This window comes from Trematomus bernacchii, unplaced genomic scaffold, assembly GCF_902827165.1.
Source record: "Trematomus bernacchii unplaced genomic scaffold, fTreBer1.1, whole genome shotgun sequence".
NCBI lineage: Eukaryota > Metazoa > Chordata > Actinopteri > Perciformes > Nototheniidae > Trematomus > Trematomus bernacchii.
In genome coordinates, this window is record NW_022988098.1 from 4,062,504 (window position 1) to 4,079,219 (window position 16,716).

The following is a 16,716-nucleotide window of genomic DNA, read 5'->3' on the forward strand; positions in this document are numbered from 1 at the left end:
GAGTACAAGCTGGCTTTTACAGTGGAAACAGGATAGTGATTAGAGCAGGATAGTTATATTTACCTGTACTTTTTACTTCTCCTGCAGTGTCTAACAATGTTTGGCATTTCCCTTTATTGTTTGCCTCAAATATCAAGCCGTGTCCTTGAAGGCAAAATGCCAAAATGATAGACAAGCTACTGTTTTGTTCATGCATGGGAACCTGGTCAGAAAACTTGATTTTGTACCATGAAATGTTCTTATTTCTGCAAACAAAAGTAATTTCACAACAGTCCCTTATTTACCAGGATATGATTTGCAGTGTGTTTTTTGTTACTTTTTCAGAACTCAGGTTTTACTGAAGGTGTTTAAGATGTTGAGGATTTCCTTCTGTAATGGTTTCAGCAGTTAACACAATACATTTACTGTTCTGAGAAAACACCGTCTGTACAGCCCTCTGCAGGAGAAGTACTGTGGCTACAAGCACAGTCAAGAGGGAATTGTTTGTAGACCCCACACAAACCGTAATAAAAAAAAATATTGTTTATTATTCGAGTTGGTTTACATTCGAAAAAACATGTAAAGTAAAAAAAATCTAAGTATATACACATGCTGGTGTTTTAAATACAAATAACTGAAGTCAACAGATGCATTGTGAACAATGTGCTGACATCCCAATGGTTTGCAAATAAGTCAATTTGCCTCGCACACATACAGACACAAAGAAAGAACAAGAAAATCAGGACAAAGTGTCCACATACGTCTCAATCTACACACAAATAACATGTACAGCATTTGTTGATGTGACCAATCAGCATCTGTAGTACAGTGGGAGGTCAGTCACTGCTTTTGAATGAAGTTTGATGAGAGAGTCCTGTTTGGTGCTGGGAGGCAGAACCGCTGCCCAGCTGGTTCTGTGTGCCAGCGGAGAACAAACACGCTTCATCTCACAGCAGCAGCGTTATGATGACCTCCGACCCCACGACCGGGGAAGGAGAGGTCGGCTCTTACTCCAGGAAGCCGTCCAGAGTCAGGCAGGTGGCCATCTTGGGTGGAGGCCTGCACACATTTTTCCTTTTAGCTTTCATCAGCGGGCGAATCTCTGATAAAGGAGACTGGGTGGGAGTGCTTGGTTAAGGAATGATGCCGTTTACAGAGGTCTAATTCCTTTCTGATCATGTCCAACTTTTCCCTTTCCTGTTTAACTTAGTTATGCTCGGCCTGTCCATGTTGAAAATGTGGAAGATAGTTAAATAACATGGCTTGATACCCTGACCGTATCGAAGGAAATGCTTTTCCTTTATTACATTGTCATTACCGACATGTAATGGTCACTGATACTACAACAGGAGGAGTAAGCACAATGTTTAATGAAAGGAAATATCTCTTGCCACAAAAAGATAAATATGAATGCTTTGTTAATATTATTTATGTATGGCTAAGTGTCTCCCAGAACGAGCTTAACAGAACTGCACGGACGTTATTCCAACAGTGACTAAGGGATCGATGATTGGGATAAAAGTTACTAAAACTCAACCACTTTTATTCTTATGAGAAAAATGTTGGCAACAATTGCTTTAGTTTTGTTTTTGACAACTGTAGTCCAAAATGTGAAATCTGGTTTAATCTCCACCATCTCTTTTGGGAACAAATAGCTCTGTTCACTAGCTAGACGCCATCTGTGTCTCTCTGCTAAGCCTAAACCTTTTAAAACAGTAGGTTTACAAGTCTAGACTCAGCAAAGATGAACAGTTCAACAAACATTACAGTATAAATAAGTAAGTAAGTCAACTAAGTAAGTATAAATCAAGAAACACCTGTTGGACACATGTAATCCACAAGGCAGAAAGAAAAGGATACAGGTTGGATGAATTTAGTACGTCCTCCCAAACCATCATATCCACTTCTCATCTGAAACAAGAAACATTTTCTTTCGTTAAAACGAGCATAGGCACAAATTAAACATTTTTAAATGACAACCGTAAGTGCATGAGATGGTTTTGTAGTACGTACAACTCCCGGCTTCCTCTGAGGGTCCAACATGCTGCCGAAAATCTTCTTTCTGAAGAGGAGGGAGTTCTTAAAGAAAGGATCCATGGAAGCATCCTCCTCTCGAGTCTGAGGTAAGAAAAGAGTAATTGTGAGACCTGTGCAACATTTTTTAAATGTACCTCGTTGAGTGGCATTAAAAAAGCTACCTTGCTGTGCGATGAACTATTCACGTTGAGCTTGGACACCGACGACCTGAAAAACAAAGCATTTTTTCACAACACATTAAAAGGTCACCTATTATGCAAAATCCACTTTTTCTGTCTTTTCTACATCAACATGTGTCCCCTCTTCTTCATGTCTCTTCTACATCAACATGTGTCCGCTCTGTGTAAAGAGACTCTGAAAGTTTCAGGAAATAAGATTCTCTCTCTTTTTCTCCTGATCCATTTATATAAAAACCCGTCTGAAAATGAGCTGATCAGAGTTTGGCCACTTTATGATGTCATAACGATGTTTTGGCTTGTGTAACCATTAGCCAATCACCAACCAAGGTAACCCCCCCCCCCACCTTATCACCTGAATCTCCTCCTTGAGCACCATTGAGTTCTTTTTAACCAAATATCTCTCAGAGGGGCGTGGGGAGGGGCTCCTTATTTTCATCTAAAGTAACAGACAGAGAATCAGTACTTTTGAAACAGGGCTGAAACAGAGGGGATTATGGGATGCTGCAATGATCTGTTTGGTGTTTGGAGCCAAACACTTCAGAGACACGTTTTGTATATATCTGAGACCTATAATATATTGATGAAAAACACTATAATAGGGGACCTTTAAGACATTCCTGCTTCATTCCAAATCCACCTATTTCCACAGAAACTCCCACAGTCACCTCAGAGCAGATCAACACAATTAACCAAACTCACGCCGGAAGATCAAGCCGCATCTTCTTGCACTGGAACTGCGGTTTCTTGGCCACATCATTGGGCGTGGTGATGTCATAGGTCATGTTGAGGTCAATGTCCATGCTGTCTGAAGGGCAGTGGAGGCGGGGCTGCTTCAGCTCCATCGGGGCCGGGCTGAAAAGACGGACACCTCATCGGTAAATCACATGAAGTCAAAGCGAGAGGAGAGTTCAGTCTGAGGCTGGGCGACTCACCTCTCAAAGACGAGGCGACTCAGCGCTTCGTTTGTCCGCGTCGGGGTGCTGAGAGTCCTCTGAAGAAACTCCACCTTCTTCTTCAGGCTCTGTGGACGGACATACATGCAGGAATCACCACCAGGACTTTGTTTGGTTTGAAATGTAATGAATAATATTTATTTTGTTGGATTTTCCTTACAGAGATCTCCTTGTCAGCACTGGCCAGATCGTTCTGCAGAGACTTCATGTCCTCGTTTGTCTTATTCACCTCCATGGTGGCCTTTTGTAACTACAAAGAGTTAAACAATCTTTGAATTAGAGTTTACACATTTAAAAAAATGGATTGTGTGTTAACTTACCAACGATGGCTGTACAGAATAGTCTGAATCTTTATTCATAACGTTGACATTCAAATTCAAAATTCACACTTTTTTTTTGCTGACTATTTGTTTTGCTTAAAGGTAGGGTAGGTAAGTTTGAGAAAACGGCTCGAGATACACTTTTTGTTATATTCCATGGAATGCTCTTAACATCCCGATAGCAATGAATATCTTAAGTGCTTTGACAAAAAAATCCATAAAAAAATGTCATCTGTGGAAGCCGTAATACTGTAAAAAGCACGACCAATCATCTGAGCCGGCCCGGCTAAAATAACTGGATGGCCTACCTGCCTGTCAGCCTTCCATCGGGGCACAAACTTATCTCGTGCCCTCATTGGTCATGTGTGCGTTCGTGTGTGTTGGAGGAGGGGCTCTGTAAGGAAGTGGCAGATTTTCTCCGGTTGTGTATTTTCAAATTCTAGCGCACTCGAGCCGGTTTCTCAAAATTACCTACCCTACCTTTAAAGCCACTAATATTAGCATTTTATTATCTCGACAGTTGGATTTCAGTAGTTGTGTAAAATTATTCCGACTCCTGTGATCCAAACATTTCCAACAACTCCAGAGCGTTAGAGATCCAAACACAACATTTCTTATGAAAAAGAAATAGAAAAATTTACTTTTTAAGAGGTTTTTAATTTAACAAATATTCTGCCTTAATCCACATTGAGGATGTTTAGTCTTTCTGAAACAACCTCTTCACTGTGGTCCAACACAGTTTACCCTCATGCTTGCCACACACACAGTCAAAGGTCTAGCAGCAATCTGTTGATTTAATTTGAAACAACATTAATTGAATCCAATGAATAACTTTAGTTAAATAGAAGACTGTGTTTTTTTGTTGATGAGCACCTAAAATACAATGACATAAAACCTCAACAGAAGCTTAAAGAAAAGGTAAACAAATATTCAGTACAGCCCTACTACCAATATAAAGTTACCTTGTGGTTTGAGGAGAGCACTTCCCTCTTCAGCTTCTCACACATGTCGTTTGAAGACTTCAGGCCTCCTTTCAGATTATCATACTCTCTGTAAAGAAGGAAGCAAGGAGATAAATGCACCGCGAGTGAAGACAGGGACTGAAGATCAAAAACGATGTTAAAATGATCTTTCTTACTTTTTGAGCGAGATGCAGTAGATGGAGAGCTGCTCCACCGCCGCCTGGCTGACCCCCATATCTGTGATCATGGACTCCACCTCTGACCTCTGACCCTGCAGCAACACGTCCACGCTGGGGCAAAGCAGCAGCAAGAGAAAGTCTTATTTTACAATGAAGGCTATTACGAAAAGTGGGCAAATTCTTTCCTTCGTTACTAGTTACGATTTTGGTAATATCTCTGTACGTGTCGAGATATATTGTTTATATTGTGATTTATAACGTGTGACCTAACCGGAAGATGACAGTACTTTTGTGTGAGACTGCAGATACCTTTCATAGGTTTTCATTCTGGTCCTGAGTCTGCGGGCTTCCTCCTTTAAAGCCTGAGTTTCGTTGTGTTGTGTCTCCAGGTACGTCATCTGTTTCTGTCAAAAACAATAATACAAATAGAGCATTGCAGAGACAATAGGAGTGAGTATGAAATTAGTTTAAACAAGAGACCAGACAGCTTACTCTGAGGGTACAACAGAGCATCTCCTTTTCCATAATCTCTTTCCGTACGCTGTCCAGGTCTCTGTTCTGCTTGTCCACAGTGTCCCTCAAACCGTCCAAAACCTTCTGTCTGTCCCGCCAGTCTCGCTCTGCAAAGTGATCAGATGGATAATAATAATCCTTATATTTATTATAGCGCTTTTTCAATGACTCTCAAAGCGCTCCTTACAAATACACATTACACATACATGTAATGGTCATGTACTGTGGACAATACCCACAGGAGCAAATTCAAGTGAAGTGTCTTGCCCAAGGACACAACGGCTTTACAGACGCAGCGGCGGGGGGGTTTCGCCCCCTTGATCTGATAATCAATGCACAGCGCCACACCGCCCATCTTCACACCTCGAAGTCATCAAGGCGCTTTACAAGTACACACTGATATCATACATGTACTGTGGACAATACCCACAGGAGCAAATTCGGGTGAAGGGTCTTGCCCAAGGACACAGTGACGCAGTGGCGGCTGGTTTCGAACTGGAGTTCCCCAACGCCCCCTTGATCTGATTATCAAACACACAGCCCACTGCGCCACAACGCCCCGCGGATGAACTACTGCTCTTAACAATCCAGCCTCAGACACTAAACACGTCGTTATGTTTCTTACCTTTAGAGCTTATAAGCACCTTCATTCGATCAAGTTCATTCTAAGAAAGACAAAAGACAAAAATATGAGATGCAAAATAACATCCAGATGATGTGATGACAAGAAGGACAATCGGGTACAAGATTCTCTGAAGCCTTAACAATTTATCTGCAAAAAAATGGGTTGTATTTTTGAGATGCTCTAGGTTTGTTACCTGCAAACTTTCAGGGTCCACCGAGCCGCCCTCCTCCTCTCCACCAACGTCAAAGAAGAGCTTGTTGATGATGTGTCTGGTGCTGACCTACACATTAGTGAACAACAGTATTAGTCTAGAAATGTATGTTGGTCCAGGTAGCTGTCAGTGTTGTTTGATAATGTAAAGTACTGTACGTGTTTTCGACATTGAGGACAGGTTTTTGTAGGGGCTGACTGAAACCACTGGAGAAGACTAAGCAAAGAGAGGAAAGGGAACAATTAGACATTTAAAGAAGTGTCAGAATCTAAATGCTGTATATTTGACTATCTGCATTAACGTACCATTCATAGTGGAAAGTGTGTCCGCAGTGGATGGCAGCAACATCCTTGGAGTGATCGAAGAAGTCGGAGCAGATTGTGCAATATGCTCTGATAGGCATCTTGCTGTCACAGGGATCCTCCTGTTATGAATCAGAAATCAGGTTTATTTCCAGGTGGATTCACACATATGAGGAATTTACCTTGGTGTTTATGGTGCATACATGAACAGAGTTAAAGAAGATACAGTGTAAGAAAAACAACCCCTACTAAAAACTAGTATAACATTAAATAAAATATAGAGAAATATTTACATGAAACATAGATATACCAAAAAACTACGTCCAATATAATATGACAAAATACTCCAATTACGAAAAGTGGAAAGCTGTGCAGAAATTAAAAGAGGTAGCTTTGTATACAAATGTGCAAAATACTCGGAGGGTTGTGCAGCTCTGACAATAAATAAAAACATGGTACTGTTGGCATAGTGACATTAACGTTACAGCAGCCGCTTTTAAAGGACGTAAACAAAGTGTTATGTTAACCTTTAGCATAAACGGGACCTTGTTTGGATAAAGCTGTAATCTTAATGTTAGCTGTCATTAAGCTGTTTGTTAACTTGGGGGTACCTACCTGTCAAGCCCTTTTAAGAAATGTAATGTATAAATTCATGTGTCGCCTAGAAGACTCTGACAATCATGTTATCTCGATTTTAATTAACCCTGTGAAGAGGTTACTTACTCGGTTCTCTTCCATGATTTGGAGACATTGGCGCAATAGTCTCCACAGACAGTGAGCATGTGTGGCTAGCTGTAATTGGACTGATTTTATGTTTTTTTTTATCTGTTTGTTTATTTGTTTTGTGTTTAGCTTTTGAATCTTATTTATTGATGTGTATCTTGTCATTTTGTATGTGATATGGACCTTGAGTCTGAAATAAAGATTGAATTGAATTAGCTAACATTAACACGCTTAACACAACAAGGCCTGCAGTCGTCAACATTGTGCCACGCAAAAGCTAGTTAGCTCCAGATAACATTAGCTGCAGTACCAACAATTGTCATACTTACTATCCAAAGACGTTAAATCACTGTGCTGTCCTTAAAATGAGAATAAAGCATCCCTAATCCAGTGTGGAATAAGACATTTAGTCGAGTTAAATGTACGCTGTTGACTTTAGCTAACAGCAACACACAATTGCTATTCCGTTTCCGCGCTGTACGTTCAAACACAAGTCCCGCCCCTAATGCTGCGTTCAGGTGGTGCTCGTAAACTAGGGACACTTTTAATTCAATGTCGGGATTCTACGGCCACTTTTTGTAATTGAAAATATCATTTTGCATGCTTTAAATACGACTTGATTCGTTCAGGGTGAAAAAAGCTTCCATATAACAGATATTCGTTGATAATAACTGGTTTTATTTGACTAAAATCGTCCTGTCTTCTACTCTAAAGCATTTACCTGGAAGAGAACTTCATTACCCACAATTCCTACTTCCGCAACCTAACGTTAACCGTTAGCAGGGCATGTCAACCAGCAAGAAGAACTACAGTCATGTTCCTGCTTGTTATCTACTGTTAGTTGCAGTAAATGTGACAGGCGAGTCGTGGAGCACATGCAGACAGTTCCGGGAATGAAAGGTAACACTTGTGAATGTTTCAAACGAGTCATGAGAGCTGCTAAAGCGAAGACAAACGGACAGCTAGCAGTAGAAACTACTACTGTGCTAAAGTTAGCTAGCATTTGGAGTTCTTCGTTAGCATAGCGTACGCCTCTATACAGCTGAAGCAGTGTAAACACGAAGGAGACATGTTACAGGCATAGACTGTATATATAAAGGTTACAGGCAGAGGTGGGAGAGGTACTCAGATGTAGGAATACTCTGTGACAAGTAAAAGTCCTGCTTTCAAAATGTTATTTTAGTAAAAGTACAAAAGTATTAGCATCAAGATATACTCAAAGTGCCAAAAGTAATAGTACTCATCATGCAAATTGTCCCATTTCAGAAAATCATATGGTTTGAGTATGATTATTAATGCATTAATGTGTTAATCAAAGATGGTAAAGGTGCTGATGGTTTTAATTACTTGTTCTACTGCAGGATAGTTTCTGAATGTTACTACAGGTGTGACTACATTTCACAATTTAATCCAAATATGCAATGTAACTAAAGGTATTCAATGAATGTAGTGGATCAAAAGTACACAGTTTACCATTGAATTGTAGTGGGCTAGAAGTACAAAGTAGCACACAATTGAAATACTCAAGGAAAGTACAAGTTCCTCAAAATTGTGCAGGACTTTCCACCACTGGTTACAGGATTCTTTTATTTTGTCTTTGGATTTAGCAACACACCAGCTTGTAACTTTAGCAACGGAAGTGAAACTGAGCTGTAGTTATAACATTGCTCGTAAAATATAAAGGGTTAAAGTCAGACCATAACATGTCATCATAGTAGCACATCAGTGTTGGCAGAAGTACTCAAATCCTTTACTTAAGTACAAGTACAAATACTATGGTCTTAAAATACTTCACTACGAGTAAAAGTCCTGATTTCAAAATGTTACTCAAGTAAAAGTACTAGCATCAAAATATGCAAAAGCAGTACTAGTTCTGCACAATGACCCATTTCAGAATAACATAAGGTAAAGATGTGTTATCAGCGTCATTTACTTCAAGTATCAAAAGTGAAAGTACTTCTTATGCAGAGTTGATCTTTTCACACAATTACATTATGATTATTTTATTATGCTGTTTTTGAACAAGTAAGAGCATTTTAGTCTTGTCAATGTGGACCAAATATCATAACCATAACTATATATATATATATATATATATATATCTAAAGGTCACAACCAGCTTGATCATCAGCCATGTGTCATGCACTAAGCTGTTGACCTTTGGTCTCATGGCTCTCTGTTTCTCTGCCAGGTGTGTGTCCCTAACACGAGCAGCAGTGATGGAAGGAGACTCCCAGAGGGCGTCGGCCTCCTGGGAGAACGGGACTCTGGCTCCTGGGGAACACCTTCGCTCCGACAGGGCGGACAGCCCCCTCCCGGGCCTGGTGGAGGGAACAGAACCAGGTGAGAGTGGTCAGATTGTCAGTAGACTCAGTCACACAGACCTGAAGTCAGCAGTGGAATATTATAAAGTACATTTACTCAAGTCCTTTACTTATGTAGGCTACAATTATGAGGAAGTTGTGTTGTCTTATGGCATGTACATGTCATTTTATTTGAGTTATTCCATCTTGTGGTAAGACCCACAAGATGATATTAGAAAACATAAAAAACGTTTACAGTACACGAGTAAACTGTTTACAGTACACCTGTGTCCCTTTATACAAAGCAACTACTAAGGATAAGTAGAGATCCACCGTCCTGAATGCTAAGTAATAACTCTTATGCAGAGTTTCATTGACATATAATTCAAGTTATTTGTTATTTCCTTACTTGCATCCAGCCAAAAAAGCTTCAAAATAGGAGCAGAGCATATTTGCATCAGAATACGCTGTGAAAGTATATTCATGATACTTTATTGTACCATGTCAAAAAGTGAAGTTCCCCATTTTTTACGCGTGCAATCTAATGGGAAGGACTCACACTGAGCATTGTGTGATTGTGTGTGTGTGAGTGATAAAGCATGACTTTGCACATCCTGTTTGTGCAAAGAAATATTGAAAATATCTTTATCTGACAGAAGATCAGGGGAGTAAGAGAGAGGGGTTTGACGTTGCGATTATATCATTACATGTTACTTGTTAGACACTTTTTATCCAAAGCGACTTACATATTCAATACTGTGGACAATCCCCACAGGAGCCATGTGGGGTGAAGTGTCTTGCCCAGGGACACAACGACATGCTGACTGCAGTGGGGTTTGAACCTCTTGAAACACCAATGCACTAGTCCACTACGCCACACGCCTCCTTCCCTATATGGCCTGCGTTGTAACTACTCAACTACCAATTCGCTCTGAGGGGAGCGCTCTTGTAATAAACTTGACAAGGAGCTTCTAAATGCATCCTTTATTTGGGTCTCTGTGACACTAGATTGTTAGTTCTGTAATAATCTCTTTAACTATATGTGACGGAACAACTTTAATGCATTAGGGAAACCTTGCCAACAGTCATAAGACAGAAACAGGGTCTGTTATACTGTATTAATGCAGAGATCTCCTACAGAAGAAACATGTCCTGGTAAAAGCATGTCATCAGCGGCTGAGGTATGTCACATCCAGCTTGAACAAATCCAACTCTTGACAGATGTGACGTAACCTTTCCGGGATTAGCTCTTCTGAGTCTTGACATAAACATGACATTTTTGCATTTTTGTGCAGCGATTCATTATCAGTCTATTCTTCTCCTACTTTCTCTTTCCTAAGTTGACATTAACCATGACGGGAGTTTATTCTGTCTGACAACCTAAAGAAGGACCATTCTTGTTTTTTTAACGCATTCCTTAATACCACATTTAATCTAGGCTTTTCTCAGGCTGTTGCTAATATCAGTCAGTGTGCCAAAACAACATGTTTCCTTCTGGGAAATGTTTTGTCTGTTTGTTTCAGTAAAAGAATAAACATGGCATAATATCAGCATTTAAGAGAGTATTTCAGTATCACTTTCCAGCTTTTTCAGCTGCCTTTTTCGGCCAAAATCAGCCCGATTTGGGAATGTGTCATTGGAGTTTGAGACAGTCCTGGATAGTTCTCATCAGAAATCTTGTGAGGAAAGTGGTTGTGTGTTGCTCTAAAGAGGTGGGGGAACTATCCAGACGTACATTTGCCAAATCAAACAGTTATTCTCTACCCTTTAAAGTATTTTCTCTTGTTGACCAAAAATTGTCTTGACCAAAAAACGTCCAGAAAAGTCTAAATCAAATGTGTTGAAGTTTGTTTTTACAACTATGTTAAAAAAACACCATGTGCACTAAAGGATTATTCTGTATAACTCTGCTTAACATTTGACCATCATGTTCACTTTCATCACCACAGGTGCTGGTCAGAAGAGTGCGATGTTCGTCCATGCTCAGTCCTTCGAGGATCTGACCGCTGAGGCTGAGGAAGAAGTTCAGAGGGAGGCCGAAATCAACAAATCAGGAGAGAGTGAAGAGGAGCTGAAGGTGCTGGTGGGAGAGAAGGAGCCACACAGCAGCGACATGACGTCAGAGAGTAGGACTAAGGAGGAAGACGTGACCAGCGAGGCGTGGAGGAGCCACAGGAAACACGTGTTCGTGTTGAGCGACGCTGGAAAGCCGATCTACACTCGCTACGGCACGGAGGAGGCTCTGTCCAGCATCATGGGGGTGATGATGGCCCTGGTGTCTGTCGTTGAGGCCGAGAAGAACATCATCCGTTCCATCCAAGCAGGTCAGACTGTACTTTGGTTTCATGATATTAGGGAAAGGTGATATTTTGACGTGATATCCATATAGTGAATTGAGTGTGAATCCTCTTGGATTTTGAATATCTCAATTTGTTATACATTTTCTTTTTCCTGGTTTTAGGCTGTAATTAAATCGGCCCGGGAACATTTATTTTATTTCTTAATTTTTGGGCCAGTTTAGCCTCTATTAGAGATATCCATTTGAAATGGGGAGATACAGGGTTTCTAATTCTACCATGTTAACTATGCCAAGGGGCTGGTCTGTGTTATTGTGTCTAATCACAGTGCAGCTTTCAACTCAGAGCAGAAAACACCTTCTTTTTATCCATTGTCCAATAAGATTGAAAGGCATGTTTTTTGTGGTGACATTATTTTTCATAAATCTCGCCCCTTTGGACGTTTCATCCCCTCTGTCTCCCCTTTTCAAAGCTATCTCTCTGTTAAAGACTAAACAAGCCCAAATAAGTTGAAAAAACGGTGTGAAAAGTGTGTGTTATGAACAATATTGAATCAATATTCTGCATATTCTCTCAGATGGCTGTAAAGTGGTGTTCCTCACCAAGAGCCCTCTGGTGCTGGTGGGCGTGTCCCGCACCTGTCAGTCGGACAAGGAGCTGCTGCGGGAGCTGCAGTACATCTACTACCAGATCGTCAGCCTGCTCACCCTCACCCAGCTCAACAACATCTTCAAGAACAAGCAGAACTACGACCTGCGCCGCCTGCTGTCCGGCTCCGAGTACCTGACGGACAACCTGCTGACCCGCCTGGAGCGAGACCCTGGCCTGCTGCTCAGCGCCGTCACCTGCCTGCCTCTGGCCAGCTCCACCCGGGACACCGTGTCCTCCAGCCTGCAGGCCGCCAAGTCCAAGAACCTGGTGTTCTCCATCCTGCTGGCAGGGGACCGCCTGGTCACTCTGCTGAGGAAGAAGGACCAGTTCCTGCACCACATAGACTTGCACCTGGTGTTCAACCTCGTCGGTTCCTCTTCCTCGTTTCGTGAAGGCGAGGGCTGGACGCCGATCTGTTTGCCAAAGTTCAACACCGCAGGATTTTTCCACGCTCACATTTCTTACCTGGAGCCCGCGTCCGAGCTCTGCCTCATCCTGGTCTCCACCGACCGAGAGGACTTTTTTAACATGTCCGACTGCAAGCAGCGCTTCATGGAGAGGCTGAGCAAGCGCAGCGCCTACCCGGCTCTGAAGGAGGCTCTGAAGTCTCCCACCTACTCTGTGGAGCAGGTGGGCATCCTGGAGCTCAGGCACTTCCTGTACAAATCAAAGAGCTCAGGGCTGTACACCAGGTGGGCGGGACGTCTGAGCAAACATTTTCATGTGTTTAATTAATGTCACAATCATGCAAAAAAACCTCTGATAATCATGTCATCCCTCCTCCCTCTTAATTTCCTCTCCAGTCCAGAGTTCCCTGATGTGTATAAGTCTGACTGTGAGCAGGAGAGGCTGATGGGATTGTACCAGGACCTCCACAGTAGCTTGCACCACCCGACCAGACCTCTCCGCTACGTCTACCGCTGTGGGGAAACTGAAAACCTGCTGGCGTGGGTAAGCCTGGGAGATCAGATGATTGTAGTCTTTATTTATTTTTAATACTTTAATTTTAAGTTTTTAAGACATTACAAAGGAAACAACATACAACATACAGGTCACTGGGGTAATACATCATCAATATGTTCTCAGCAATTATTCTTGTGATATGGGAAGATCTCCCTCACAACGGGTTCACAACAAATCTGTGTGAAACATACAGTAGTAGCAAAGTTATGCAAGAATTATAGATTATTGTACCAAAAGGAGTAAAGCAAAAATAAAAGAATTATCTCAGGTTTATGTGACCCCCCCTCTTCATGTGCCAAACCCATTTGGACCAGTAATTGTCAAATTTTTCAGATGATTGTAGTCTTTAACAGGATTTCATAACTGCTGTGGGCTCAGTTTTCACAATAGAGTGTCAGACATGAAATTAGGAAATGCCTCAGAGCAGAGCGGGACAACATTGTGAATATTCGTGGCTGAAATATTATAATTGATGCTTTAGAAAATGTATCAAACAATGTCAAATATTATTTACTTCTCATCCAAACTGTCAATAATTATGTTAAAGATAAGAAAAAATTGAAAGCATTTTAAATAAAATAGCCTAATAATGTTTGTAATTTAGTGTGCTGCATTAATGAACATGTAGATAATGTATCTAGACGGTGACTTTAACACTACTATAAATCCTAAATTAATGTTTCGAACACAATGTATTTTAATCATGACATCAAACATTTTAATCTGCCATACTTTGCATAGGTATGAATTATTTGTATTAATACAAAAGTATATCTGCAAATAAATAAAATCCGAATTAAATAAATAAATCTAGAAAGTCAGTTTGGTCCTTTGCATTTCACATATCACACAGAGCTAAATCACTCATAGAATAGTGTGTTACACATTGAGCAAACCTTGTAACACCGCATGTGTTTGCCTCTTCAATTAATATGTTGGTGGTATGCTGGTACTCATCTTATTTTTGCATTTTTATCTGCACTGTCCAATTGCTGTGACGCTGTAAATGTCCCCGCTGTAGGACGAATAAAGGATTTGTGATTCCTCTCCCTCTGTTTCCTGCAGGTGACGAGCGGCTTCGAGCTCTACCTCTGCTTCAGTCCTCTGGGGACGAAGGCCCTGGCCGTCGCTGCTGTCACCAAACTGCTGAAGTGGATCAGGAAGGAGGAGGATCGCCTCTTCATCCTGAGTCCTCTCACATACTGAGTCCTCTCACATACCGAGTCCTCTCACATCCTGAGTCCTCTCCCATCCTGAGTCCTCTCCCATCCTGAGTCCTCTCACATCCTGAGTCCTCTCACATACTGAGTCCTCTCCCATCCTGAGTCCTCTCCCATCCTGAGTCCTCTCCCATCCTGAGCCCTCTCACATCCTGAGTCTCCTGAGTCCTCTTCATCCTGAGTCCTCTCCCATCCTGAGTCTTCTCCCATCCCGAGTCCTCTCACATACTGAGTCCTCTCACATCCTGAGTCCTCTCACATACTGAGTCCTCTCACATACTGAGTCCTCTCACATACTGAGTCCTCTCACATCCTGAGTCCTCTCCCATCCTGAGTCCTCTCCCATCCTGAGTCCTCTCCCATCCTGAGTCCTCTCCCATCCTGAGTCCTCTCCCATCCTGAGTCCTCTCCCATCCTGAGCCCTCTCACATCCTGAGCCCTCTCACATCCTGAGTCTCCTGAGTCCTCTTCATCCTGAGTCCTCTCCCATCCTGAGTCCTCTCCCATCCCGAGTCCTCTCACATCCCGAGTCCTCTCCCATCCCGAGTCCTCTCCCATCCCGAGTCCTCTCCCATCCCGAGTCCTCTCCCATCCCGAGTCCTCTCCCATCCCGAGTCCTCTCCCATCCCGAGTCCTCTCCCATCCCGAGTCCTCTCCCATCCCGAGTCCTCTCCCATCCCGAGTCCTCTCCCATCCCGAGTCCTCTCCCATCCCGAGTCCTCTCACATCCCGAGTCCTCTCACATCCTGAGTCCTCTCCCATCCTGAGCCTGTCTGCAGACTCACCTCCTGAAACTAAAAGCATCACCCCTGAACAACTGCAGCTCGGTGTTAACTACTGATTGACGGAGCGATGCTTTTCTCCCCCCTTGCTTCTTGATTCTTTTAATCTAACTCACAGACTCCTGATGATTGTGCAATGAAAGAAAGCAATTTTATCTTGATTTGTTTTATAACTTAAAATGTAAAAAACAACGGATGAAAGCAGCATCATCAATGACCCAATGGTGGTGCTCAGTTCTTTAAAGTCAAGAATAACATTTCAATTGAAAAACTGGAATTTCTGTGGACCTGCGGGGGATGTATTGTTATAGATAATAGTTAACCACATTCCTATTATGTTTTATCTTTTACGTGATGATCAATTACTGTATGTCGTTTTTACCTCTATGCACCTTCTTTATGCAAAAGAAACTCCGATGACAAACGTGTTTATGATTCTGTAAACTTTTTACTGCATTGTTAATGTCTTATCACGAAATTTAAATTATTTCATTGACCATGAGACATTTTTCTTGCTTTACCATATTATCACATTTGTTAAGAACAGTATTGTGTGATATGTTATGTTCTTGTGTCTAATCATTAAGGTTCGTTGTATTTCACAGGATCCCGTTGCCACATCCGCCTCCACTAATCACGCCTGAACTGGTGGTTATTGTGCAAAGCCAATTTAAGGGTGCTGCAGAATTACAGATGACTTAAATATGAATAATTATGGCTTGTAATAAAAAGAGTATGAGTCTTGCTGGGCTGTGACCTTGGTGTTTTCTTATTTTAATTTGTTTTAATGTTTTATTTCATCATCTTCCAGGCAAATGTTTAACTTCAAGGTCCATTGATGTTTTTTTACTTTGTATACAAGTTCATTGAAATAATCGACGATAAAAAAAGACTTCAAGTATTTAAAAGTATACCATCACGAGTGGGTTATTTCAGGAGAACAACATGAGACCCGCAGAAATATTACTTTGTTGCCTAAACAATTAGGAAACTGTACAATTAGAGCGGGATACAAATAGTGCCCGGATGTTTCTTAGTGAGGGATTACGCCTTAGAACAAGGGGAATATCTGAGAGCATTCTGGTGTGACAATGACATGGTGTAGTGTTGAAAATATCCCAAATAATGACAGTATAGCATGTCGAACATTTTAGAAAAAAACAACTTGTGTCAAAAATACAAAAACAGACCAAAATGATGTCAAAAAAACATCAGAAAAATAAAGGCATAGTATGGTTATTTGTGATATTAGAAAAAAAAATACATGTAGTATATAAGACGCAAATATCAGGAAGAATTACATAGCACACTATGTCACTAAATAACAAAAAACAACATGTAGTCAATTCTAAACTTTGACTTTGGTCATATTTAGATTATGTTGAAAATATCAGAAAAAACATGGTATTGCATGTCGGAAAACTGAAAAACTTGCATGGCATAGTCCGTCTAAATATGACAAAGGTCAAAGTTTAACATTTTGAATAACACAATGAAAATGTATAGGAAAAAAAATA

General features: G+C 41.3%; 2 protein-coding genes across 3 annotated transcripts; one reads left to right on the forward strand and one right to left on the reverse strand.

Moving 5' to 3' along the window:
- Nucleotides 1-504: 504 nt before the first annotated feature.
- traip (TRAF-interacting protein) lies at nt 505-7,483 on the reverse strand. The gene is made up of 16 exons (XM_034122011.1): nt 7,313-7,483; nt 6,264-6,382; nt 6,117-6,174; nt 5,941-6,027; nt 5,748-5,787; nt 5,102-5,229; nt 4,919-5,013; nt 4,607-4,720; nt 4,431-4,518; nt 3,309-3,398; nt 3,128-3,216; nt 2,895-3,047; nt 2,178-2,223; nt 1,993-2,097; nt 1,840-1,890; nt 505-1,094 (listed from the first exon to the last, which is right to left on the reverse strand). The coding sequence occupies exons 2-16, from the start codon at nt 6,359-6,361 to the stop codon at nt 987-989; spliced, it is 1,350 nt and encodes a 449-aa protein (XP_033977902.1). The 5' UTR covers nt 6,362-6,382; nt 7,313-7,483; the 3' UTR covers nt 505-986.
- A 269-nt stretch (nt 7,484-7,752) lies between these two features.
- Nucleotides 7,753-15,944, forward strand: mon1a (MON1 secretory trafficking family member A). Of its 2 annotated transcripts, XM_034121848.1 has the most exons (7): nt 7,753-7,883; nt 9,175-9,326; nt 11,236-11,610; nt 12,161-12,926; nt 13,038-13,185; nt 14,263-14,379; nt 14,660-15,944. In XM_034121848.1, the coding sequence occupies exons 2-7, from the start codon at nt 9,203-9,205 to the stop codon at nt 14,681-14,683; spliced, it is 1,554 nt and encodes a 517-aa protein (XP_033977739.1). In that variant the 5' UTR covers nt 7,753-7,883; nt 9,175-9,202; the 3' UTR covers nt 14,684-15,944. The 2 variants fall into 2 exon arrangements, with proteins under 2 accessions (XP_033977739.1, XP_033977738.1); XM_034121847.1 differs by having other exon boundaries at nt 14,263-15,944.
- The last annotated feature ends 772 nt before the right edge of the window (nt 15,945-16,716 follow it).

Coding starts and splice junctions, on each gene's coding strand:
- mon1a (XM_034121847.1), top strand. CDS start 9,203: ATGGAAGGAGACTCCCAGAGGGCGTCGGCCTCCTGGGAGAACGGGACT. Junction 9,327..11,235: donor GGTGGAGGGAACAGAACCAG/GTGAGAGTGGTC, acceptor TCATCACCACAG/GTGCTGGTCAGAAGAGTGCG. Junction 11,611..12,160: donor CATCCGTTCCATCCAAGCAG/GTCAGACTGTAC, acceptor ATATTCTCTCAG/ATGGCTGTAAAGTGGTGTTC.
- traip (XM_034122011.1), bottom strand. CDS start 6,361: ATGCCTATCAGAGCATATTGCACAATCTGCTCCGACTTCTTCGATCAC. Junction 6,175..6,263: donor CACACTTTCCACTATGAATG/GTACGTTAATGC, acceptor CTCTTTGCTTAG/TCTTCTCCAGTGGTTTCAGT. Junction 1,891..1,992: donor CTCAGAGGAAGCCGGGAGTT/GTACGTACTACA, acceptor TTCTTGTTTCAG/ATGAGAAGTGGATATGATGG.